The sequence below is a fragment of the Bemisia tabaci genome, chromosome 2 (assembly GCF_918797505.1).
Source record: "Bemisia tabaci chromosome 2, PGI_BMITA_v3".
In the NCBI taxonomy this organism is placed as follows: Eukaryota; Metazoa; Arthropoda; class Insecta; order Hemiptera; family Aleyrodidae; genus Bemisia; species Bemisia tabaci.
The window spans coordinates 63750397-63770265 of NC_092794.1; the positions used below are offsets into that span (position 1 = coordinate 63750397).

Here is a 19869-nt window from a genome sequence, read left to right on the forward strand (position 1 = left end):
TGCTGTGACCAGCGCAACTCCTTTTCTCACAATAAATTTAATAAATCAATTTTGGAAATGATTACAAATTATTATAATACTTGTACTAATACTTCTTTCACGATTTAAAAATCAGGTGAACACCAATCCTAGCTGCTTGCAACTTACTGACAATGAAAGGAGAAAGTAATGAAAAACAGCAGTCGAAAAAAAACTTTCTAAAGATAAATGATTATTGACCAACATGATGATTTCCAAAGAATGAAAAGATCAATTTTGTACTTAACGTTAATAAGTGACAGTGGCCTTCATGAAAGAACAAGGGGAATAAATTAAACAACTTGATACATATAACATATTTTAAGAGGGGCTAAAAGAAAGTAAAAACATAAGGAGGAAAACAAAGGCACAGGATGGGGAGATGAAAATAAAAAATACATAAAAAACTTACACTTAGCTGCTACAAGTGTTGACACCACACGATTGTAGGACATTTTTTGATTAAAAAAAAAAGAAAATTAAAAAAAAAAAAAACTGATTCTGGGCAGAAAAATATCAAGGGGAAACTAGATTCAGTCTCCTCTGAAAGCCTAGTGGAATGATCAAGTATGAGAATATTATTTGAAATGGGCTACTTGCATGTCAATGTACATGCCATTTGTACACTTAATGATATGCAAATTATTTTAAAACGAGAAAAGATGATTAATAAATGTAAACATGAAAAAAGGTCCAAGTGAAGGCCAACTTCTTGAGCAAAAACTGCAATAATTCGGTAACTTAAAGAGAGGTATAAGTAAAACAAAAAAATGATCACTCGCGAGGGAAAAAAATGGCACTGACCTGAGATACTTCACACAGCTAACAAAACTCAAAGATTAATAGACAATGATGTTGTCCATTAATCTGCAGTTAGGTGCAAATTTATGAAAAGTAACAACAATATTGGCTACAAATACATGACACAGATTTAAATTCGTAATGAGTCAAATTAAAATTTCTAAGAATGACCAATCTCATCAGCAAATATATTAATTCATTAATTTTATCCACAAAATAATGAGAAAGAGGTAGAGCAAATTGTTTTATCATTCAGAGAAATGCTATGTGGCCCTTCATTAATTACTTCTTTTGATTCTACTAGCAGAATATTTGATGCGTAGACATCCCTGTTTCCACAAATTGATGAAACAAAGAAATGACATTTCCGTAATTTTTGTTTTAGTGCAAGGGATATATACACAGCAAAAGAAAATAAAAAGCACAGTAGTTTTCAACTGATACAATATCAAAGGTGCTTTTAAGCAACAAGAAATGCTAGCTCTGGTCAATTTTTGCAGGCACTTTAAATCCTTTCCTTAGGCTTAAATTGGGTTTAGGAATGTGTATTTTTGGTAATGATGGGGCTGAGCCATAAGATTGTAAACGCTGGATTTTTTGCTGTACAGGGCGTGATTCTGGCATCAACAATGAGTGAATTCATACCTGATTCTGCTGCGACTCCGATTGAATTCAAAGCTTCCTCCGTAAACACAGAATCGTCTAGCAGGGCAGAAAAATTGCTCTCACTCCCTTTAGATAATTTTGAAATACTTGCAGGTTTGGGATCTTCCATTGAGGAGTTTATGGCAAGAATAGCAAGCAGCTTTTCTTTTTGAGTGTTTACAAAACTGCAGACATCCTGGACCAATAAGCATACAGCAAATTATTAACTTGAGGCTCTGCAAACCACCCTTTATTTAAAAACTCACTTTTCCGAAGGTGCTGGAAAAAAACTGAGGTCATTTTCAGCTTTAGTGGCAAAAATCAAGAAAGACCAACCCTATATAATACCTACCTGAGAAAAATTTCCTCCCCATCCTTTCCAAAGCAAAACAATCAGATAAAATTTACATGATGGTATATGCGCAGAGGAGGGCAGTTGACTAGGAAAACCACGATATCAAGGACAAAGCAGAAAATGTGTTAGGCATGCGATACATGTTTATGAATGTATTTTTATAGTTGAATCCGAAAATGACCTTGATTTTCTCCATCAAGCATATTTTTTTCAAGAAAATATAATTTCCCTCAGAGAAACTCCAGTTTACATGAAAATTCCAATTTTTCCAGGCTGAATTGACCTGATTAAGAAACACGGTGGTCGTTTTCAGAATCAAAACTGCAAATTGATCCAGAGGAGATTTGCAATTCTTTGGCAAATCTAAAAAGAATGTACATATTGGCCTCTGTTATCGTAATGGTTTTCAAAAAATACATAAGAAGGTGAGGGGAAAAAGCACTTCTAGGGCAGGAAGTTGTAGCAAATGTATTTGTTGATAGCTCAAAAATGTGTCTGAGGACATTTAGACAAGACAAAAAAGAAAAATAAAAAATGACCTGCCTGCCTGATTAAAATTCTGAGATAATATACTTACATTATACAAGAATTCCACACATTTTTGTAAAATTTCATAATCAATTACAGTGATAAGAGCATATTGTTCATAAAGCAGCAGAGGGAAAGAATGAAACTTGAAATGATTCCCTGACAGTGTACATACAGAAAACTTACTCTGAATTGTTTGAGGAACTGGCATTCATTGAACATTTTGACGACATCAATCCTAACATAAAAATTCAATGGATAAATTATGTATAAATAATTGAAACAAATTACCTTCAAGAGAGGATTTTTTTTAAACTTTTGCAGAGCGATTTCTGTATGTTTCATTTTTGGATGTCCAGTGAAAAACGAAACTTCAGAGCAAAAGAGAAGAGGAATTTTCATTGCAACTTTCCCACCAGTCCACTGTAAGTTACAGCAAGCAATTGCGGCATTTTTCCTCACAACATCACTCCAGCCAAAGTCCTGAAAATGAAGAAGACATTGAGAAAATTTGTTCTATTTAATTAAAAAGAAACTCTCTGATACGAGCAAGTGTTTGTGAAACTGAAATCCTGATGAAATAGAAGTAAAGATTGCCAGAAATGCCAATGAAGAAATTGTCTTCAAGTAAAGAAAATTATTTTAAGGAGTGAGCAAAACTTGTGCTCTAAAAACCATTAATTTCTTTATGAGTGTTTTTACAGTGTGGAAAACATAAAATTTGCGGTACATTTACACTTTGATAAAAGAAAAGCACAAAATAGGGATCATATCTTGAAATTTTTGCCCTCTCAAAAATTCTGGATAAAGTGCTTGAGAGACACACTTCAAAAATAGAGAGAGAGAAAAGCTTTAACAATTAACATAAATGTGCAGTATGCATTCCATAAAGATGTTCCTCCAAAAAGGGTAAGCAATCATTGATAAAATGTTTACATTTACAGTTTCATGGGGTGGACACATTCGAGTACTAAAAATTGAAGACCTTTTTTTCATTCGGCCACATTGACTGGGTGAACATTTAAACAGAAGAAGGTTTTAACTTAAAAATTGGTTCATAGCTTCACCCCGATTAAAATTCCCCGAAGGTGGACATCTTTCAATGTCTTCCAATTGCATCTTCAGAATAGAAATCTATAAAATAATTTAATACAAGGAGTCTCTTACCGAAAGACTATTACTGAAAGAAATAGCCAGAAAATTTTCTTGTAAATCTGATAGATAGGCTTTGTGAAAAGAACTTTTCCCAGCAGTCCTGACTCAATATGAATGACAATTCCTACAACATCAACTTCTCCGAATTTGGGATTGGAAATTTCTGCGAAATGAGAGACTTCTCTACATAGAGGATGATTCATGTCTTTGGAAACCAACTCATAACGAGTGTGAAAACTCGTTGAAAGGCTTATGTCATCACCATATCTGAAACACAGAGCAGATTTAATGAGAAATACATACACACCAGGCTGACAGTAGACGTATTTTGTTTGGCGTAACAATCCAAACTGTTTCGCATCAGTGTGTAACATTCGTATTTTGTTTGAGTGTTACCGGAAATGAGGGGCGTGGCTTATTATAATTGGATTTTTTTTTGCACAACATGGCAACGCTGTGTCGTAACATTTTGATGCGAAACACTTGGAAACGTGCTCCGGAGCAGGTTGCAGAATTGTTACGAGGTTTCTAAACCTCACTTCTAGCTGCTTTTGCTCTCATTGGTTGTGAAAAAGTGACGCAAATAACACAAAATCGGTAGCAGGAAACAGTTGTTGCGGCAAACAAAATACGTCTAGTTAGAAAATGATATGTTTTATGCTGGTTTTTTTTGGGGAAAAATGAGGGTATTTTTATTCAACTTCATTTTTTATGGTTGTAGCTCCTTACAGGTTCAGGTTTAAAACTTACAAGGAGTTTTAGTCGGACAAAAAAAAAAAAAAAAAAAAAAAAAAAAAATTTAAAGATTTAGTTTAGGAAACTTATTCAAAAACTCTTTTCCTTTGAGTTGAGCAAAAAAATTCTGATAAAATAGTGAGAGAAAGCTGCATAAATCTGAGTGAAAGTATTTTAAAAAAGAAAGTGGAGGCTTGGAATTTTCAAATGAAGAGCTGCAAAATATGGAAACTTCATTTGAAATGCTTATTTTGTTCATTTTTTTAAAATACTTGCATCTAACGTTTAAACTTTCTTTGTTTTAAAAAAAGTCTTAAAATCTGGTAGGAGTCCGCGTAGTAAGCCTCTGAAAAAACACCTTAATTCCATCAGTTATTTGTGAAATATGCTCAATAAAGACTCATTTTGTAGGCAAAGAAATAATCTGAAGAACACTGCAAACCACAACTTACTAGTTTTCTGGCTATCTAGTTTTGTTGGTTTGTATGGTGGATGGATGCAAAACTTTTGACACAGCCTTTGTTAAATGTGCTACGTGATTAAAGGTACGGATACTAAGCAAGAAAATCATTTTACTGTATTGTTGTTTGATTGATGAAACCATCAATGATAGTTTTTGTACTAACATCCAGTGAAACTATGAATTTACCTTACAGAAAAAAGACATACCTGGAACTTGATGGTAATACATTGTAAATATTCATGAAAGATCCTTCCTTCAAGAGTAATGAGACGTCTTCTGGTGGCCGCCAAACAGTTAAAATTGCTGATGAGCGAGAATTGGAGTGCGATGCACTGCCTTCTACTATTCGAACCTGAATGAACAAAAAGAGACCATCCAATCTTTAACTACTGCCAAAAAGGTTGTATTAAAAATAAAAGAGAAAAGAGCCAAGGAAGCCTTTGAGAAGATTAGACAGGAATTTAGTTTGAATAAAGAGTGTTCCAAACAAGATTAATTGCTAGGTTAGGAAAGGAGAACTTACTTTTAACAACGGTGTGGAGCTTTTCCTTGTATTTTCTTCATTCTTCAAGCGTTCATTCACTCGGGAACGAAGTTCTTGTACCATTTTTTCTTCCTCCATACGTTTGTACTCGGATAGAGTTCTGAGTTGCTCTTCTGAGAACTGAAAGAAAACATAAAAATATTAAGAAATAACTATCCCAAATGCTGGTTCTTTTGAATGATAAACAAAAAAAAGAACCCTCGGACTTGATTCTTTGTTCTCATGACTTAGTTCCCTCAAAGGCGGTCTTAAAAAAATTTATCATTACATATTTGGATGAGCAACAAGGGTAATAAACCACCAGGCAGAAAAAGAAACTAAAAACTGCAGCATATGTTCCCTCATCAAAATTTTATATACTATCTAGTGGTCTATTGATATTACGTACTGATCTAGAATATGTACCTTCAACCTTTGAGTTCAGCGCCTATGCTATAACTTGTCTAAAAAAAACTCAGGAAAAATTAGAGCTATAATTGGAATTACTTGAATTATGGAAGGATCAAGTGCGGCTTCTAAATATTCAGCCAGCTCTGGACCAGATGAAAGAGACGAAATTTGTCTTTTTGAGTACGACCTCCGACTGGACCGAGTTTTCTTCCTGCTTTCTTCTTCTAATTCCTTCTTCACTTCATTAAACATAGCCTCCATTCTTTTTGATTTTTCTCTATCTTCAGATGTTCGTTGACTGATCTCAAGCTTCTCATTTAAAAAGACTGGACACAAGAAAAATAGAAAAAATAAAATACTAAAATATTCATATATTATAGATAGTATTATGTTCTTCAGTTTATACATAGGTACAGAACTCTCTCTGTACAGCAACTCTCAAGGGACCGGAAGACTTACAAAGTACTGAGAGAGACATGGTAGATAGGGGGAAGATGCATGTATTCAGTTTAAGAACTGACTGGCAGATTTATCTGTTACTAGAAGTTTTTCTGGAAAAGGGTTGCTACAAAGAGATGGCTGTACCAAGTAAGTCGAAAAGGAACCATGTAAAAATGCTACATTTTGGGAAAGTTGATTTGAAGCTTAACTGGTTGTAAATTTTCTTTTGCTGATGACTTAAAGTTGGAAAAAACATTCAGTATGAGAAAATAGGGTTTAAAATTTATTTTTCAAATCAAGTCTTATAGAGGAGTGTTCCTTCATGTTCCTTTTTCTCATTCTCCACTTAAAGATTGACTTGATATCTTGAAATCTTCCATACATAAAATGAGAAAAGAGGATAGTCATTGATGATAAAATGTTATTACTATCCAAGGGTCAGATTAGTAAAGCGCTGAAAAATTTGTAGTGATGAAGAGAAAATTAATATACATTAAAGCGGCTAGTTGAAAAGATAGATCACTTACCACTCTTCCCATTGGCTCCTTTTGAAAGGTACAAAACTGGATATACTCTAGCAATGAATACATGTAGCTTTCCCACCACTCCTCCACCACACAACACCGAATCTAAACGTACAGGAATAGGACCAGAATCATGGAAAAAACCCATCTTGGCATCCCACTTGGCTCTTCTTGTGCAATTAGAATGTATTTTTAAAGAAATGTTTCCTCTAACCTAGGAAAGAAATAAAAAATATGCTTAGAAGCCTCCTCAGAAAAAAGATTGTCCTCAAATTCTGCTTCAAATGAATTATTAAATTTTTTAACAACACATTTGTTAAGTATAATACTGATAGAAAAAACATTTTGCCACTACGAGTACTGAAAGCTGTGTAAAACTATTAGTTTGATAAAACAGTGCCAGACATATTGGGAACTCCATAACTTAACTCTTCAATGATTACTATGAAAGAGAAAAAGGGTGAGAAATATTTTCATCCGACCCATTTAAACGAAAGAACTCTGTCTAAACTGAGATCCGAGAAATGACTGAAAATCAAAAGTTCAGAGCTGGTAACAGATGCTGGATAAGAACACCTATGAGATTATAAGAGGGGGATATGGGGCTCCACCTTGAGCTAAAATATGGAGCAGACAGGAAACCGCCACTAAACTCCATCAAAAGACCAGAGCTAGGTGGGTTTCCTGGTTCCATACACCTGCAGAATTTTTTTTTACAGTGTGACACAATTTTTGCACAAAGCCTCGCTGCATGAAGCAAGTAAATTTGCATGAAAACTTGGGGGAAAATTCTTTACTTGATCTGGGCCAAATGTAGCTTTTTACCAGCTAGCCCTCCATACAAGATAAGATGTGATGAATTATACAGGGAGCTGAATCCAAGCGAGAACTCCATGCAGCTAGGAAGGAGGAATTGTACATCTTTTGCCATGCCATTATGCCTTATATGTTAGAAAAGAGTCCCCATATTCCATCGCAAATATATGCTCTGCTCGGTGGCATGGCCCAATTTTTTGGCTTTGTGCTGATGGCGAACTTAATTTTAAACTACTAAAATTTCATTGAAACATAGCGGGAGCCACTGACTCCCCATAATCTGTACAAGGTTCTTCAAAAAAATTACCTCCAGCGGATCACAGCCTTGTTCACAATTGAGCAGTTCAGCACCTTGAATCATCAATTTAGTTCCGACGACAATTTTCTTTCTTTGAAGAAGCGAGGCCATTGCAGAATCCACAAAAGATTTTACGCTATACCATCCGTCAGTCAGTTCTAACTCCGTCGTGCTGCTTGACTGGGTCACCTAATTAAATGAGGAAAAAAAGAGAACAATTTTTAAAAAATCTTGATACAAAGCCAAAAAACTCATTTGAAGTTGTCCTGTATTAAAATGGAAGAGGAGAAAAAAATTAGATTCAGAAGTTGCGTTCTAGATAATTCTCCACTGATGATAGAGAAGACAAATGAAAAAACATAAAAGATATACAACGGAAGCTTGAAAGAATAAACATTTACTGTTTTTGGTAATATCTACGTTCAGAAAAGCTGAGTCAATGCTACATCATTTATTCTTCACTTTCTCCTCTATGCGTAACTTTCTTGATCACATACTACTAAACATTAATCACATCAATAAGGATTTTTATTGAACATTCTAAAAGTAAGGCACCTCGAAAGTTCAATAAGTAAAGGGAAAGGGAATCTACTTTTCAATCGGTTTTTTCATTATGTTCATTTTATTACATTAACAAAAAAATTTTGAGGCTGATGAATATTCTGCACCTCTTTATGTACTTGCCTTTGAAACACAGAGAATCATCCGCCTAGAGGCTGCTTCATCGGACTCTAAAATTTTCCTCAAGGATGACCTTTGCGCTCGGTCAATTTCTCTGTCATAACGGTACTTTAATTGAAAAAGTAAGTTGTCCATTGTCAAGCATCTACCAAAGTGAATTAAAGATCAATTAAAAACTTGAGCAACATTGGACACCAAATTTTAGGGCTGAAAAGAGAACAAATACTGGCGGAAACACTTAAGCGAAGAAGAGAGGGGTGTCTTTTTACACAAGAGAAGAACGTCGGAAAAATAACTTCCCCATGAGATACAAAATACTTGGGGTTTTCTAAATGTGATGGATCAATAGCTTAAATTACACATAATGATCCCTCTCATAAGAGTTCAGGACTCGCCCAGATATTTAGCATTTGTTCAGAAAGGTACAGAAAAATTTTCATAGCGTCTGATAGAGCTTGATCGATGTACTTTTTTCAGATGGATTAAAAAAAGGACTAAATTTACTTTTTTTTATGAAAAAATCAATTAATGGCATGGTCAATCAATAAAGAACCGTTAAGCAACTTTAAAAAAAAGTAAGCAAAATGTAACTCTTCAAGAGAAAATGAAATCTACTCTATCATCAGCCCTGCATCTGAATAGGCATCGTTCATAAACTTGGAATTTCATGCGCACTACAGCATCATTTCCTACATTTTCCTTTCTAAGATAACTTCTTTCTTCTGAAGAGTATGATTGATTCCTTTTTTTTCTTTGAATATTAAGACTGTCTTGATTGGGGAACACCAATGAAATAAGTAGAAGTTGCAAACAACATCAAATCATAATACTTACTTCTTTGCATAAATTTGTGGAAACCTCTGCTCCATACATGCAAGTTTCCAAACTATCCATCGGTAGTGATTATCAACCCATTTTTCAGGAACAATAGCAGTATCAACACCAGGACTCGACAAAAATGCTCTTCGAATTTCTTTCAAGCCAGCAGTTCCATCCTCTGCAAGAACTATTTTAGCTCCATCACCAACTTCGATGCCTTCGCAGTTGTTTTTAGTAACTTCATCACTATAAGTATTCATGGAAAAAAAAAAAAAAAGAAAAAAAAATTATTGCACCCAGGGAAATTTGCCACTTGAGATTTGTGACGACAAAATCCTAATAGTGGTAGATGAAATACATATGTATACATATAATTTTTTGTCGATAAAACAGCCTAAAATCATTTTCGTAGCCTACGCTAGATCTGCAAGATCTTTTCATTGCTCAGCTGAAAAAAGGGCGTAACTACACATTAAGATGAGCTTGGAAACCCCTGGAGTTGTATGCACAACACGATTCATTGCTAGGTGTAGTTACACTCTTAAGCCAGGAGGGCGGTGATTTGATTGTAGAGAATATGCACATTTGCTTCACATAATAGTAAGAACTAAAAATTTTGCTTGAGATAATACACATCTGCTTCCACATAATGTAGAGAATTAAGAATTCTTCTAATGATGCAGACGATCTGAAAAAAATGTGAAAACGATGGACACCACAGAATTGAATTGAAGGAAATGAGCTGTAACGTAATAGGTACCTGTAATGATCCTGTGCAGAGAACCGAAAATTCAGGGCATTTTCAGCTGTGACTTGCCTAACATTCTCAGTAACACCATGAAGTTGTAACTAGAGAGGGGAAAATGAATCCACGTGTTAAAGGTTTTATTTGCAAAATTGTAAACATCAATTATCAAACTAATGAAAAGGGTCACCCAGTTTGCATAGTTTGAAGTTCATAATAGACAATTTACTCTGCCCCCCCCCCCCCCCCATCATGTGAATATTAAGACATTAAAAAGTTGTGCTAAATGTTAAAAAATAATTGAAACAGAGGGCTCCTTCTTCGTGTTAGTACTAACAAGCAGTGACAGGGCTTATTTTCTCTCCTGCTTACATCGTGAGCTTAATTGTAGACTCAACATTTTTTGACAAAACCTTAAAGAAAGATTATATATCACTCAGAAATCCAAATCTCAATGATCCTCGACTCATTCTATAAATAACTTAAATGGTCAGTTACTCGTATTAATTTCACTACCTACATTTAAAGAGTACACAAGTAACATAATTCTCTGACAAATAAATTACATTTTAACATGCAGGTTGCCTTTTTCTATGGTCTTGAAATTTTTGTGCCAATCCACATCCACTACGAAAATAGGGTGAAACGGCAGCAGTTAAGGAGTTCATCACTTCTACGAAATTTCACATGCACGTCTGTGTAAGATGAGTCTAATTCAGTGAGGAAGAATGATTGTTTTATGTAATTTGCTTAATACTGCAATGATGCTGTTTCTCTGGGTTTCAAAAGTCTAGTTATCATTAGTAATTTTGCAACGTTAGATCTTACTGAGAATTCATAACGTAATGCCATGCAACGAGTATGCTGACCCATTTTAATAAGGGAAGCGAACAAATACTGATAGAATTTTACAACTTTAAAAAGAAGAAAATGAGAACTTACGTCTTCTTTAGAAAATATCTTTGGCTGCTGTTGTAAAACTGCATGTCTTAATAATATTCGTTTTTCAGTCATCTTCTTCCTTAAATAGCTTCCTATTTCTTGAGGTACTTTCACTTTCTTCCTGATCCTGATAACTTTCTCTTGCTCTTCCGCTGCTTTCAATCGGGCATCAAGCACTCCTTTCTCACAAGAATCTTCTCTCGGCTCGCCACATTCTTTCAGACGTTTATTAAAAGGTGCACAGACATCAGTTTCTCTTTCTCGTTTCCTTGGTCCATCCATTTTTGGAGTACTATAACACTGTACTCCCTTCTTAAACAGCAAACTTCTTGGCACATCTGCCACAATTTGATGGACTCCAGAGCTACCAGGTGTTAGGAATGGAGAGGAGCCTAAAGGTATGGAGGGAGACATTCCCATTGAAGAGAGGGTTTTTTGTTTCACGGCATCCAATCGTTTTGTTCGTTTCCGTCTTTTACTGTGTTCTGATATAAGGATAGGGGAAGTTGATCCATCGTCATCATCATTTTCACAGGAAAAAAAGGATTCAAAGCAGGAAACTTGATTAGATACATTCGCAGATTTGACAATAGATGATGACCAATCTGTGCCTGACTCAGAGTTCTCTTCATCATTCATTAGAGCAGCAGCACTTTCTGAAACTTCTCGTGCGATACTTGGCGACACATTTGACATGTTTAGTGATTGATGAGAATTACTGGAATCTTTCAAAGCAAAATTCCTTTTCATAGGAGTTTGCTTCTTGTTTTCTGCTTCACTCAAACATTCTTTGAATTTTCCTTCCATTCCTCTAAAATTAGATTTTACAAAGGTACCAGATGTACTCTTGGTGTTTTTAATAAATGGTTCAGTTCTATCAAAATTTTGATCAATTTTGCATCGTTTGTGAGGGGTCTGCTCAGTATCTTCTCGACGAGACAAGGAATCATGGTACAGTAAAGAATTCCGATTATTCAAGTTCTTTTTGGAACATCCAAATGATCGTTCAGGTTTGTTAGAGGCAACCTGTTTTTCGATGCTGGAAGCAACTATTTCTTTTCCACCAGTTACAGAAAATTTCATGGGAGGGATAGATGTATCTGAGCTGCTATTATCAGTGGAATCCAGAAACAATTTGGCTTTGAGCACAGCGTCATCCGATACAGACACCTTTTTACCACTAGCAGTAGAGAAGCCCATCAAAGAATTTGGCGTAATTGGTGTACTTTTGTCACTTTCGAACAACTGCCGTGCTTTACTTAAGGAATCTTCAGAAACAGGAACTTTCCTACCACTTGCAGTTGAAAATCCAACAGCAGAGTTTGGTCTCACCGGCGTAATATCATCGCAGGTTTCGAATAACTGCCGTGCTTTACTTAAGGCATCTTCAGAAACAGGAACTTTCTTACCACTAGCAGTAGAGAAGCCCATCAAAGAAGCAGACGTTATTGGTGAGCTTTCGTCACTTTCGAACAACTGCCGTGCTTTACGTAAGGCATCTTCAGAGACAGGAACTTTCCTACCACTTGCAGTTGAAAATCCAACAGCAGAGTTTGGTCTCACCGGCGTAATATCATCGCAGGTTTCGAATAACTGCCGTGCTTTACTTAAGGCATCTTCAGAAACAGGAACTTTCTTACCACTAGCAGTAGAGAAGCCCATCAAAGAAGTAGACGATATTGGTGTACTTTTGTCACTTTCGAACAACTGCCGTGCTTTACGTAAGGCATCTTCAGAGACGGGAACTTTCCTACCACTTGCAGTTGAAAATCCAACAGCAGAGTTTGGTCTCACTGGTGTGATATTATCACAGGTTTCGAGCAACTGCCGTGCTTTACTTAGGGAATCTTCAGAGACGGGAACTTTCTTACCACTTGCAGTAGAGAAGCCCATCAAAGAAGTAGACGATATTGGTGTACTTTTGTCACTTTCGAACAACTGCCGTGCTTTACTTAAGGAATCTTCAGAAACAGGAACTTTCTACCACTTGCAGTTGAAAATCCAACAGCAGAGTTTGGTCTCACCGGCGTAATATCATCACAGGTTTCGAGCAACTGCCGTGCTTTACTTAAGGCATCTTCAGAAACAGGAACTTTCTTACCACTTGCAGTGAGAAACCTAGTGCTGACACTGCTTTATGAGAAGTATTTGACTGCAAATGTGTTTTGCTGAGAACACTCTCTTGAACGAAATCATTCATATTTTTGGTTGCAGGATTTTCCACAACAGGAGATGGATCATCACAAGTATCAAGTTTTTCTCTTGCTTTATTAAGGTCATCTTGTGAAACATATACTTTTTTACCACTAGCTGTGGAGAATGCAGCTGAGGAAGCTGATCTGACTGGTGTGTTATTATCACAGTCATCGAAGAATTGTCTTGCTTTCTTCAGAGCAACTTCTGAGATTGAAACTTTTTTTCCGCTGGCTGTAGAGAATTCACATGGCCCAGTCGATCTGACTGGCGTACATTCCTCACCAACAGTATGGTGCAAATATTCAGATCTATTGAAAGCATTTTTCGAAACTAAGATTTCTTTCTGGCAGGCTGTGAGAGGATCTACGATGGAGGTGGACGAGAGAGTACTTTCATCGTCCATGTATAGCTTTTCTTGTGCTTTCCTTAGGGCCGCCTCTGAGACAACAACTTTCTTGCCGCTGGCGGTGGAGAATCCAAGAGCTGGAGTTGGTCTGGAGGGTGCACTTTTGTCAGATTCTGCGCACAGTGTCTCACTTTGTACATTTCCCAAACCTGAAATTTTTAGAGTCTTACTACTGCGGTGAAATGCTTCTGAAGGGAAACTTTCAGTTCCTTGTTTTTCATTTATATCATTTCTTTGATGTGTTAAATTTTGAAAAGTTTCTCTACTGTCAATATCAACTTCTACGGAGGAAACATGTTTTGTGGGAGTATAACGATTTTCAGACTCCTGTTGAAATTGCTCGGGAGTTCTTTGACAAGCAACTTTCTTATGCGATGCAGTAGTTGATTCTGACATTTTAGTACTATCACAGTCTTCAAAAATTTGTTGGGCTTGCTTCAAAGCTTTCTCTGAAACAGTCACTTGTTTTCCGCTAGCAGTTGAAAAATCACGATGCACTGTCTGCTGCTTTTGGAAACTTGCATCTGACTTACAAGGGGATGAAACATCTTTGCATGGGGAGTATCCTGACTCCAAAAGTTTTTTTTTACTTATATTTGGGTCATAAAGTCTTTCATCTCTGTAATTATAATTGGAATCATTTACGTAATTTGTGACTGGTTCACTCTTTTCAGAGATGGTAAAATCATCTGTAGTTTTCGTGGTTTCATGTACATTATCACAGACATTGAAGGAGTCTTGATCTCCAATTATGGTTTGATTTAAAAATGAAGCATTATGTACACTGTTAGAGCTGTCGTTTAGACAGGAATTGGAAGAACTAGCCGAGTTATGGAACAAGGGAGGACTTAAAACACTGTTTGAAGGTTTTGCTTGCTGAACTTGCGTGACAACTGAATCTCTTTCAAAATAATTGCACGGATCCGAACTAGCTGGCGATGGATTGGTTTCTTCTGCATGAACGTTTGATTGTTTTGATACAGATCTATTTCTGTCTTCAACAGGATCAGTCGACAAGATGGAGGAACTGGTGATCAAGTTTGCATTGTCTATCAGTTCCCCAATACGAAACATCTGGGTGTCACTTACTGAGTATAGATTTAAACCAGCCTTTGATTCATTCATTGCACTACTCTCAAAAGCAGAGAGATCTTCCTTGTTATGTTCTAAATTCTTTAACAAATACGGACTTATCTCATTACCGGGGCTCTTAAAAGTACTTCCAGGTAAAATTTTTTGAGAAGCTTTGGAAACGCAATTGGTCAGTATTCTACAAGATTTGCTTGATGAGTCAACGAAATTTGAGAAGGGGACAAATCCTCCCGGATTATTTACCTTTTGAGACTTTTGAGATAATGTTCCACTTTTTACACACGAAGGGTCTTCTTCAAAAACAAATGCATTCTTTAGAATCATGTCTGAGCAAGTGTTGATATCTAATCTTTGAGTGCAGGGACCATCATTAATAAGATAAATAAGTTTCTTCAATTTTGATTTTGTTGACACGGCGTTCGCTTTCATCATTTCCAGATTTAAATCATCGCTCACTTTGGCTTTACTAGAAATTACTGCTGGAATTGATGGGACTAGAAATTCATCACTTTTTGAATATGAACTCTCTCCTTTTTGCGATGAGTCAAGATTTTCAATGGCATCAATAATTGATTGATTAAAAATTTTCTGCGAGCACCAAGAGGGTTTAATTTGATTTTTATTTCTACCTTGAGAGACACACAGCTCAGGAGAAAGCGGTGAGTCAATGATCTCTGTTGCAAAACAAATCTGGTCGACTGTATTGATTGAGAAATCTTGAGTGCTGTACTGACAAAATTGTGAAAAATTACTTTTCGAAGCTAAACAGATATCTTCAGCAGTCGGTTTGTCTTCAGCAGCTGGTTTGTCTTCAGCAGCCGGTTTATCTTCAGCAGCTGGTTTGTCTTCAGCAGCCGGTTTATCTTCAGCAGCCGGTTTCTCTTCAACAACCGGTTTCTCTTCTTCAATTTTTTCCTCCTTTGATTCTGTTGTTGTTTGCTTGAACAAGCATTTAACGACATTTGAGGCAACTTTATTCTTGATGTCTTCCTTGCGATAACTTTTTTTACTACTTGCTGTGGTTTTTTTTTTACTCTGCGTAAGAACAGGAGAAGTTGAATTTTCGTCGGAGTTCATTGGGTCTTGAGTTAGATCAATGTTTGGAAATAGACTAGTTTCAAAAATTTCAGTATTGCGATCGTCTTGATTGATATACATCTGAGATGTCCTCTCAAACAGAGATGAATGCTTCTTCAGATGATTTTCTTCGGAATTGAGAGTTCTGTTGGGCGGGAGAATACTGTCATTGCTTCTAAAAATGGCGTCAGATTTTGAAAGAAATGATTCAGATTTTTTGGACTCGTTGAGGGTCGAGTCTGACTCACAAGCTCTCTGCAAAAAAATTAGTTTTATTTAAATGAGGAATCTTCATTGAGAATGTATTTTAAAAATGATAAGAAGAGTGATTTTTGAAATTTAATAATTTTTACTTCTGAGCAAACTTTGAATAAGTGTTTAATGAGCGCTTGTTCAGCTGGATTTAATTGTCATTCCTTCATTAAAATCATTCATTGACTTAAAATATGTTTTCATCAAAATTATTGAAAAATGTTAAAAAATTGAAATAGAGAAATTACAGCTTTATAGAACTTCTGAAATTTTCTAAAAACTTGGGACATTAAAAAAGCTTTGGGAAATAAAAATTATGTAAAAAATTTAAATGAGGGGGAAACGACTTTTAAGGGGTAAAAATGAGCAAACTGACAGTATATATTCTCCTTTACCTTCTTATCTATATATCTCTGTAACAGAAACATTTTATAGCAACATATTACGAAAAAAAGTTTTCACTGAAAAATAATGATTTAAAAAGGAAAAAATGATATTTTGACAGTTCTAGCGCTTCAGTTAAGCTGAGTTATTGGAAAAAACAAAATTCTCTTTTGGCCCCGATCATTGCAAACCTCTTACCAGCGTAAATATTGTTGTGAATTATGTCAATTTCAACTTCTAGCCACTATGAATATAGTTGTAAACAATGTCAATTATTGGTAAGTTCTACTCTTTGTCTGTAAATGCTAAAATTCTATTTACACCATTGAATTATTAGTTTGTATGAGAGCCAGCCAAACGGTCTAGCATATCTTCTTGCAAAATTTCAAAGAGAAGCTTCTCTTTCAGCCCAAAGGAAACCATCCAACGGACTGATTGTTAACATTGATAGACAAAGCTATGGACAAAGAAGACAAAAAGGATATGGAAGGATCCTATTGGTGGAAGCGGATGGTTGCAATGGACAAAGGACATAGGTAATAGACTAACTAACCCATGCAACCCCACAACTGACGGAAGACCCGTTAGTTAGTCCATCATTTACTCCCTTCGTCTATAAGAACCACCCATTTCAAGCAATAGGATCACTCTATACTCCTTATGTCTTCTTTGTCTATTGATATCAACAATCAGCTAGTAGACTTTTTTAATAAAGGCCCAATTAAGATAGCTCAGTTTTGTTTTGCGGCCTTCAATTGGCAGTTTATGTTAACATTTAGTTCTGTTTCTTTGTGGCATGCGTGTCAATGAGTCGATTAATCTGCCATTTAAACTTACGGAAAAAGATTAACTATTAGGGTGTTCATAACAATTACCCAAATAGGTAATTGACTCTTCTTCGCAGCTTCAAATGGTCAATGATTTACTCTTTGCCAATGCATTTTGAGAGTAACTTATGTCGGATAAAAAGATACAATCAAAAGAGTTAAATGGCTTGTTTGACAAAAAACTCTTCGAAGTCATTGGAGCTAACGGATGTCTTTCGTTGGTCATTATTCTAAAAAATTTTTAAATGCATGTTTTCAATACAATGAGAGTAATATTCCACAGTATGACACCTTTGAAACTGAACTGTCTCTTTAACAGTGACTTTACTTACAGAGGAATTGGTGCTGACAACAAATCTGGAGTTGTTGCTCGGACAAAACACTTGTTTTTCGGCAGTTTTCAGTACAGACTCTGAGGTCCTCTGACAAACAGGAGAGGCCAATGACGACGTCCACTCAAGATTGTGAGGATCTATAAGCTGCTCTAAAGATGTTGGAATAGTCTGCTCATTTGATCGAATGGGGCTAAAACTGGAAAAAATAAAAATTACCTACTTTACTGCAAAAAAAGGAAAGAAAAAGAGAAGAAATTACATCTTCAGGGTATGCTCATACATTAATCTTAAGGCTGCTGAAGTATTGTATGGCACAACCAAGGAGGGAAGCTATTAGGATTGCCTTACTAATGCTGCGAAAGGACGATGGAAGAGAGAAAATGGGCCTTGCTTAAAGTAAAGAAAGGTAGAAAAAAATCAGGAGTACATTGCACAGTACTTGAATGGCCTCTTACTTCAGTTGAAAACAAAAATTATAAATATTTGAACATTAAGTGCCATTTTATTGGTGGCATTAAGACTTAACTCATGAGGTGTTTAAGTAAGTAAAAAAAAATTTGTTCACTTTCTCCTTTTCCACTAAAAATTAGATGAATCTCCTGGAAAGGAAGGATGATACCTAGTTTAAATCAATTTCATGAATCTTCGATTATGATGATCCTTAGTACAGTATAATTTAATTCACCGAACTTATTTTCAAGACTTAAAAATGTGGAAAGATAAAATAGGTTCTACTTTGAGGTGGCAAAATATTTTACCCAGCATCGAGATCTGCAGAAACATTTGACTCCCGGGATGGTGTTGACTCATTCCAAGTTTTACTCGAGTCTGAACAGGTGAGAAACTCAGCTGTCCTATCCAGTAGTGAATTGCTGTTTGCATGGGCAGTCTTTTTTCTCTTATCTGTACTGGTGTAGAAAGGCTGACTACTGGCAACTATGGGACTCGACCTGTCTTCAAGGATTGTATTTTGTATGCCTTCTAGGTTCAATGAGACATCATGATTCACCACAGGAGATTTGTAACACTCACTGTCATCCATCTAAGAACAGAGAAGTGGTAAGTAAAAAATAACATGGTTTGATGGTTTTATTGCAACGATAGGTAAGGCAAGAGAAGGACAAAATTTAGGTTTCAACAAACATGTCACAGGGTTTCTATTCTCTTGTTTACTATCATGAGAAAATGAGTTTAAAAAATTCCATTCAAACTTGGTGCAGAATTAATTGATTGTAAGAATAATAGCTTTAATTTAGAATAGTGCACCTTATTCTATGCCTAGTTCACTCATAGTATATTCAGACAAATGTCAACTGTCTATCTCTGATCAGAATAATACTGAATCAGCACCACTTTACAGATTAATACATGCAATCAGATTTTTCAAAGAATACTTATGACAAACTTTGATCTGCACATGAGTTTGCAATTGACTTCTTCATAATCATTACCATGACTCTGGATCGCTTCAGTAAATATCAAGTAGGTATGTAGCACCCGAAAGGGATGATTAGTGGTGTCATCTCAAGAGAAAACTCAAATCCACAATAATTGTTGATATTACCTCTTGGAGACCTTTGCAGCTTTTAATTGCAGTCCACTATTTCGACGGTGTAAGTCCGCAACCACGTAGGTATCTCGGTTAGCGACATTGCAGACTTCCTGTCATACTTCATCTTTTAAACGGGAAACTCCTTACGGCAATCCTTTAAAGCTGCCTTGATTTTTCTTCTCTGTGCAAAGAAAATTCTGCAAAAACTTCCAGGAAGGATGTCAATATGCTCTCCTTTAAAAAATAATATGCGGGCCGAGATTTTCAAACATCGCAAACGAAATACGTGGTTGCAGACTTACGCTGTCAATTTAATGGGTGCTGATGGTCTTGGAGCCATAATGAGACAAAGGCTGATACACCTACAGTATACAGTAATGTTAAAGGAGTCAAAACTTAGTACACTCACCTCCAAAGGTACCAAAGTGGAGGCTGAAATAATGATGGTCTCCACTATGACCTTGCATTACTCACACACGACTTTTTTTTTACAAACGTCTCATAGGTGCGGAAGTGAAGAGAAGGATTAGCATCAGTTTTATTCACGAGCACTTAAAACACAAAACGATTGGGAGGAAAATCAGAACCTAGGAGACTGAGTTTGCTGTCAGGCCATATTTAGGGGCTCTCATGGAACACAGTATTAACAGATAACGCCTTAGTGTAATATGACTTCAAACGACGATGCGAATTACTAGGATAAAACACCTCAAAGGATTTAAGATACGGTTGAAATCGCTGACTACTAAGAATTTGTGAAGTTCACTACAAAATTTATCGTGTGAGAGCTGAAGCTGAAGAGTGAAGACCATGCCCGCCACAGAAGATAATGACCGTAAACAAAACAG

The 19869-nt window shown here is 36.0% G+C and overlaps 2 protein-coding genes across 2 annotated transcripts; both read right to left on the bottom strand.

The window, feature by feature from the left end:
• Positions 1-191: 191 nt before the first annotated feature.
• Positions 192-12793, bottom strand: Brca2 (BRCA2, DNA repair associated). The gene is made up of 12 exons (XM_019055192.2): positions 10901-12793; positions 9974-10062; positions 9229-9459; positions 8398-8539; positions 7723-7902; positions 6603-6813; positions 5731-5960; positions 5224-5364; positions 4907-5052; positions 3515-3769; positions 2639-2830; positions 192-1660 (listed from the first exon to the last, which is right to left on the bottom strand). Exons 1-11 carry the CDS (start codon positions 12791-12793, stop codon positions 2806-2808), a joined length of 3543 nt encoding a protein of 1180 aa, XP_018910737.2. The 3' UTR covers positions 192-1660; positions 2639-2805.
• On the bottom strand, positions 12688-19861 carry LOC140223780 (uncharacterized). The gene is made up of 4 exons (XM_019055193.2): positions 19431-19861; positions 18228-18511; positions 17467-17665; positions 12688-15926 (listed from the first exon to the last, which is right to left on the bottom strand). Exons 2-4 carry the CDS (start codon positions 18509-18511, stop codon positions 12969-12971), a joined length of 3441 nt encoding a protein of 1146 aa, XP_018910738.2. The 5' UTR covers positions 19431-19861; the 3' UTR covers positions 12688-12968.
• Positions 19862-19869: the final 8 nt, after the last annotated feature.

Coding starts and splice junctions, on each gene's coding strand:
- Brca2 (XM_019055192.2), bottom strand. CDS start 12,793: ATGGGCTTCTCTACTGCAAGTGGTAAGAAAGTTCCCGTCTCTGAAGAT. Junction 9,460..9,973: donor TCTGCACAGGATCATTACAG/GTACCTATTACG, acceptor GAATACTTATAG/TGATGAAGTTACTAAAAACA. Junction 2,831..3,514: donor CTTTCAGTAATAGTCTTTCG/GTAAGAGACTCC, acceptor CTTCATTTTCAG/GACTTTGGCTGGAGTGATGT.
- LOC140223780 (XM_019055193.2), bottom strand. CDS start 18,511: ATGGATGACAGTGAGTGTTACAAATCTCCTGTGGTGAATCATGATGTC. Junction 17,666..18,227: donor TCTGCAGATCTCGATGCTGG/GTAAAATATTTT, acceptor TATTTTTTCCAG/TTTTAGCCCCATTCGATCAA. Junction 15,927..17,466: donor TTGTCAGCACCAATTCCTCT/GTAAGTAAAGTC, acceptor ATTTTTTTGCAG/AGAGCTTGTGAGTCAGACTC.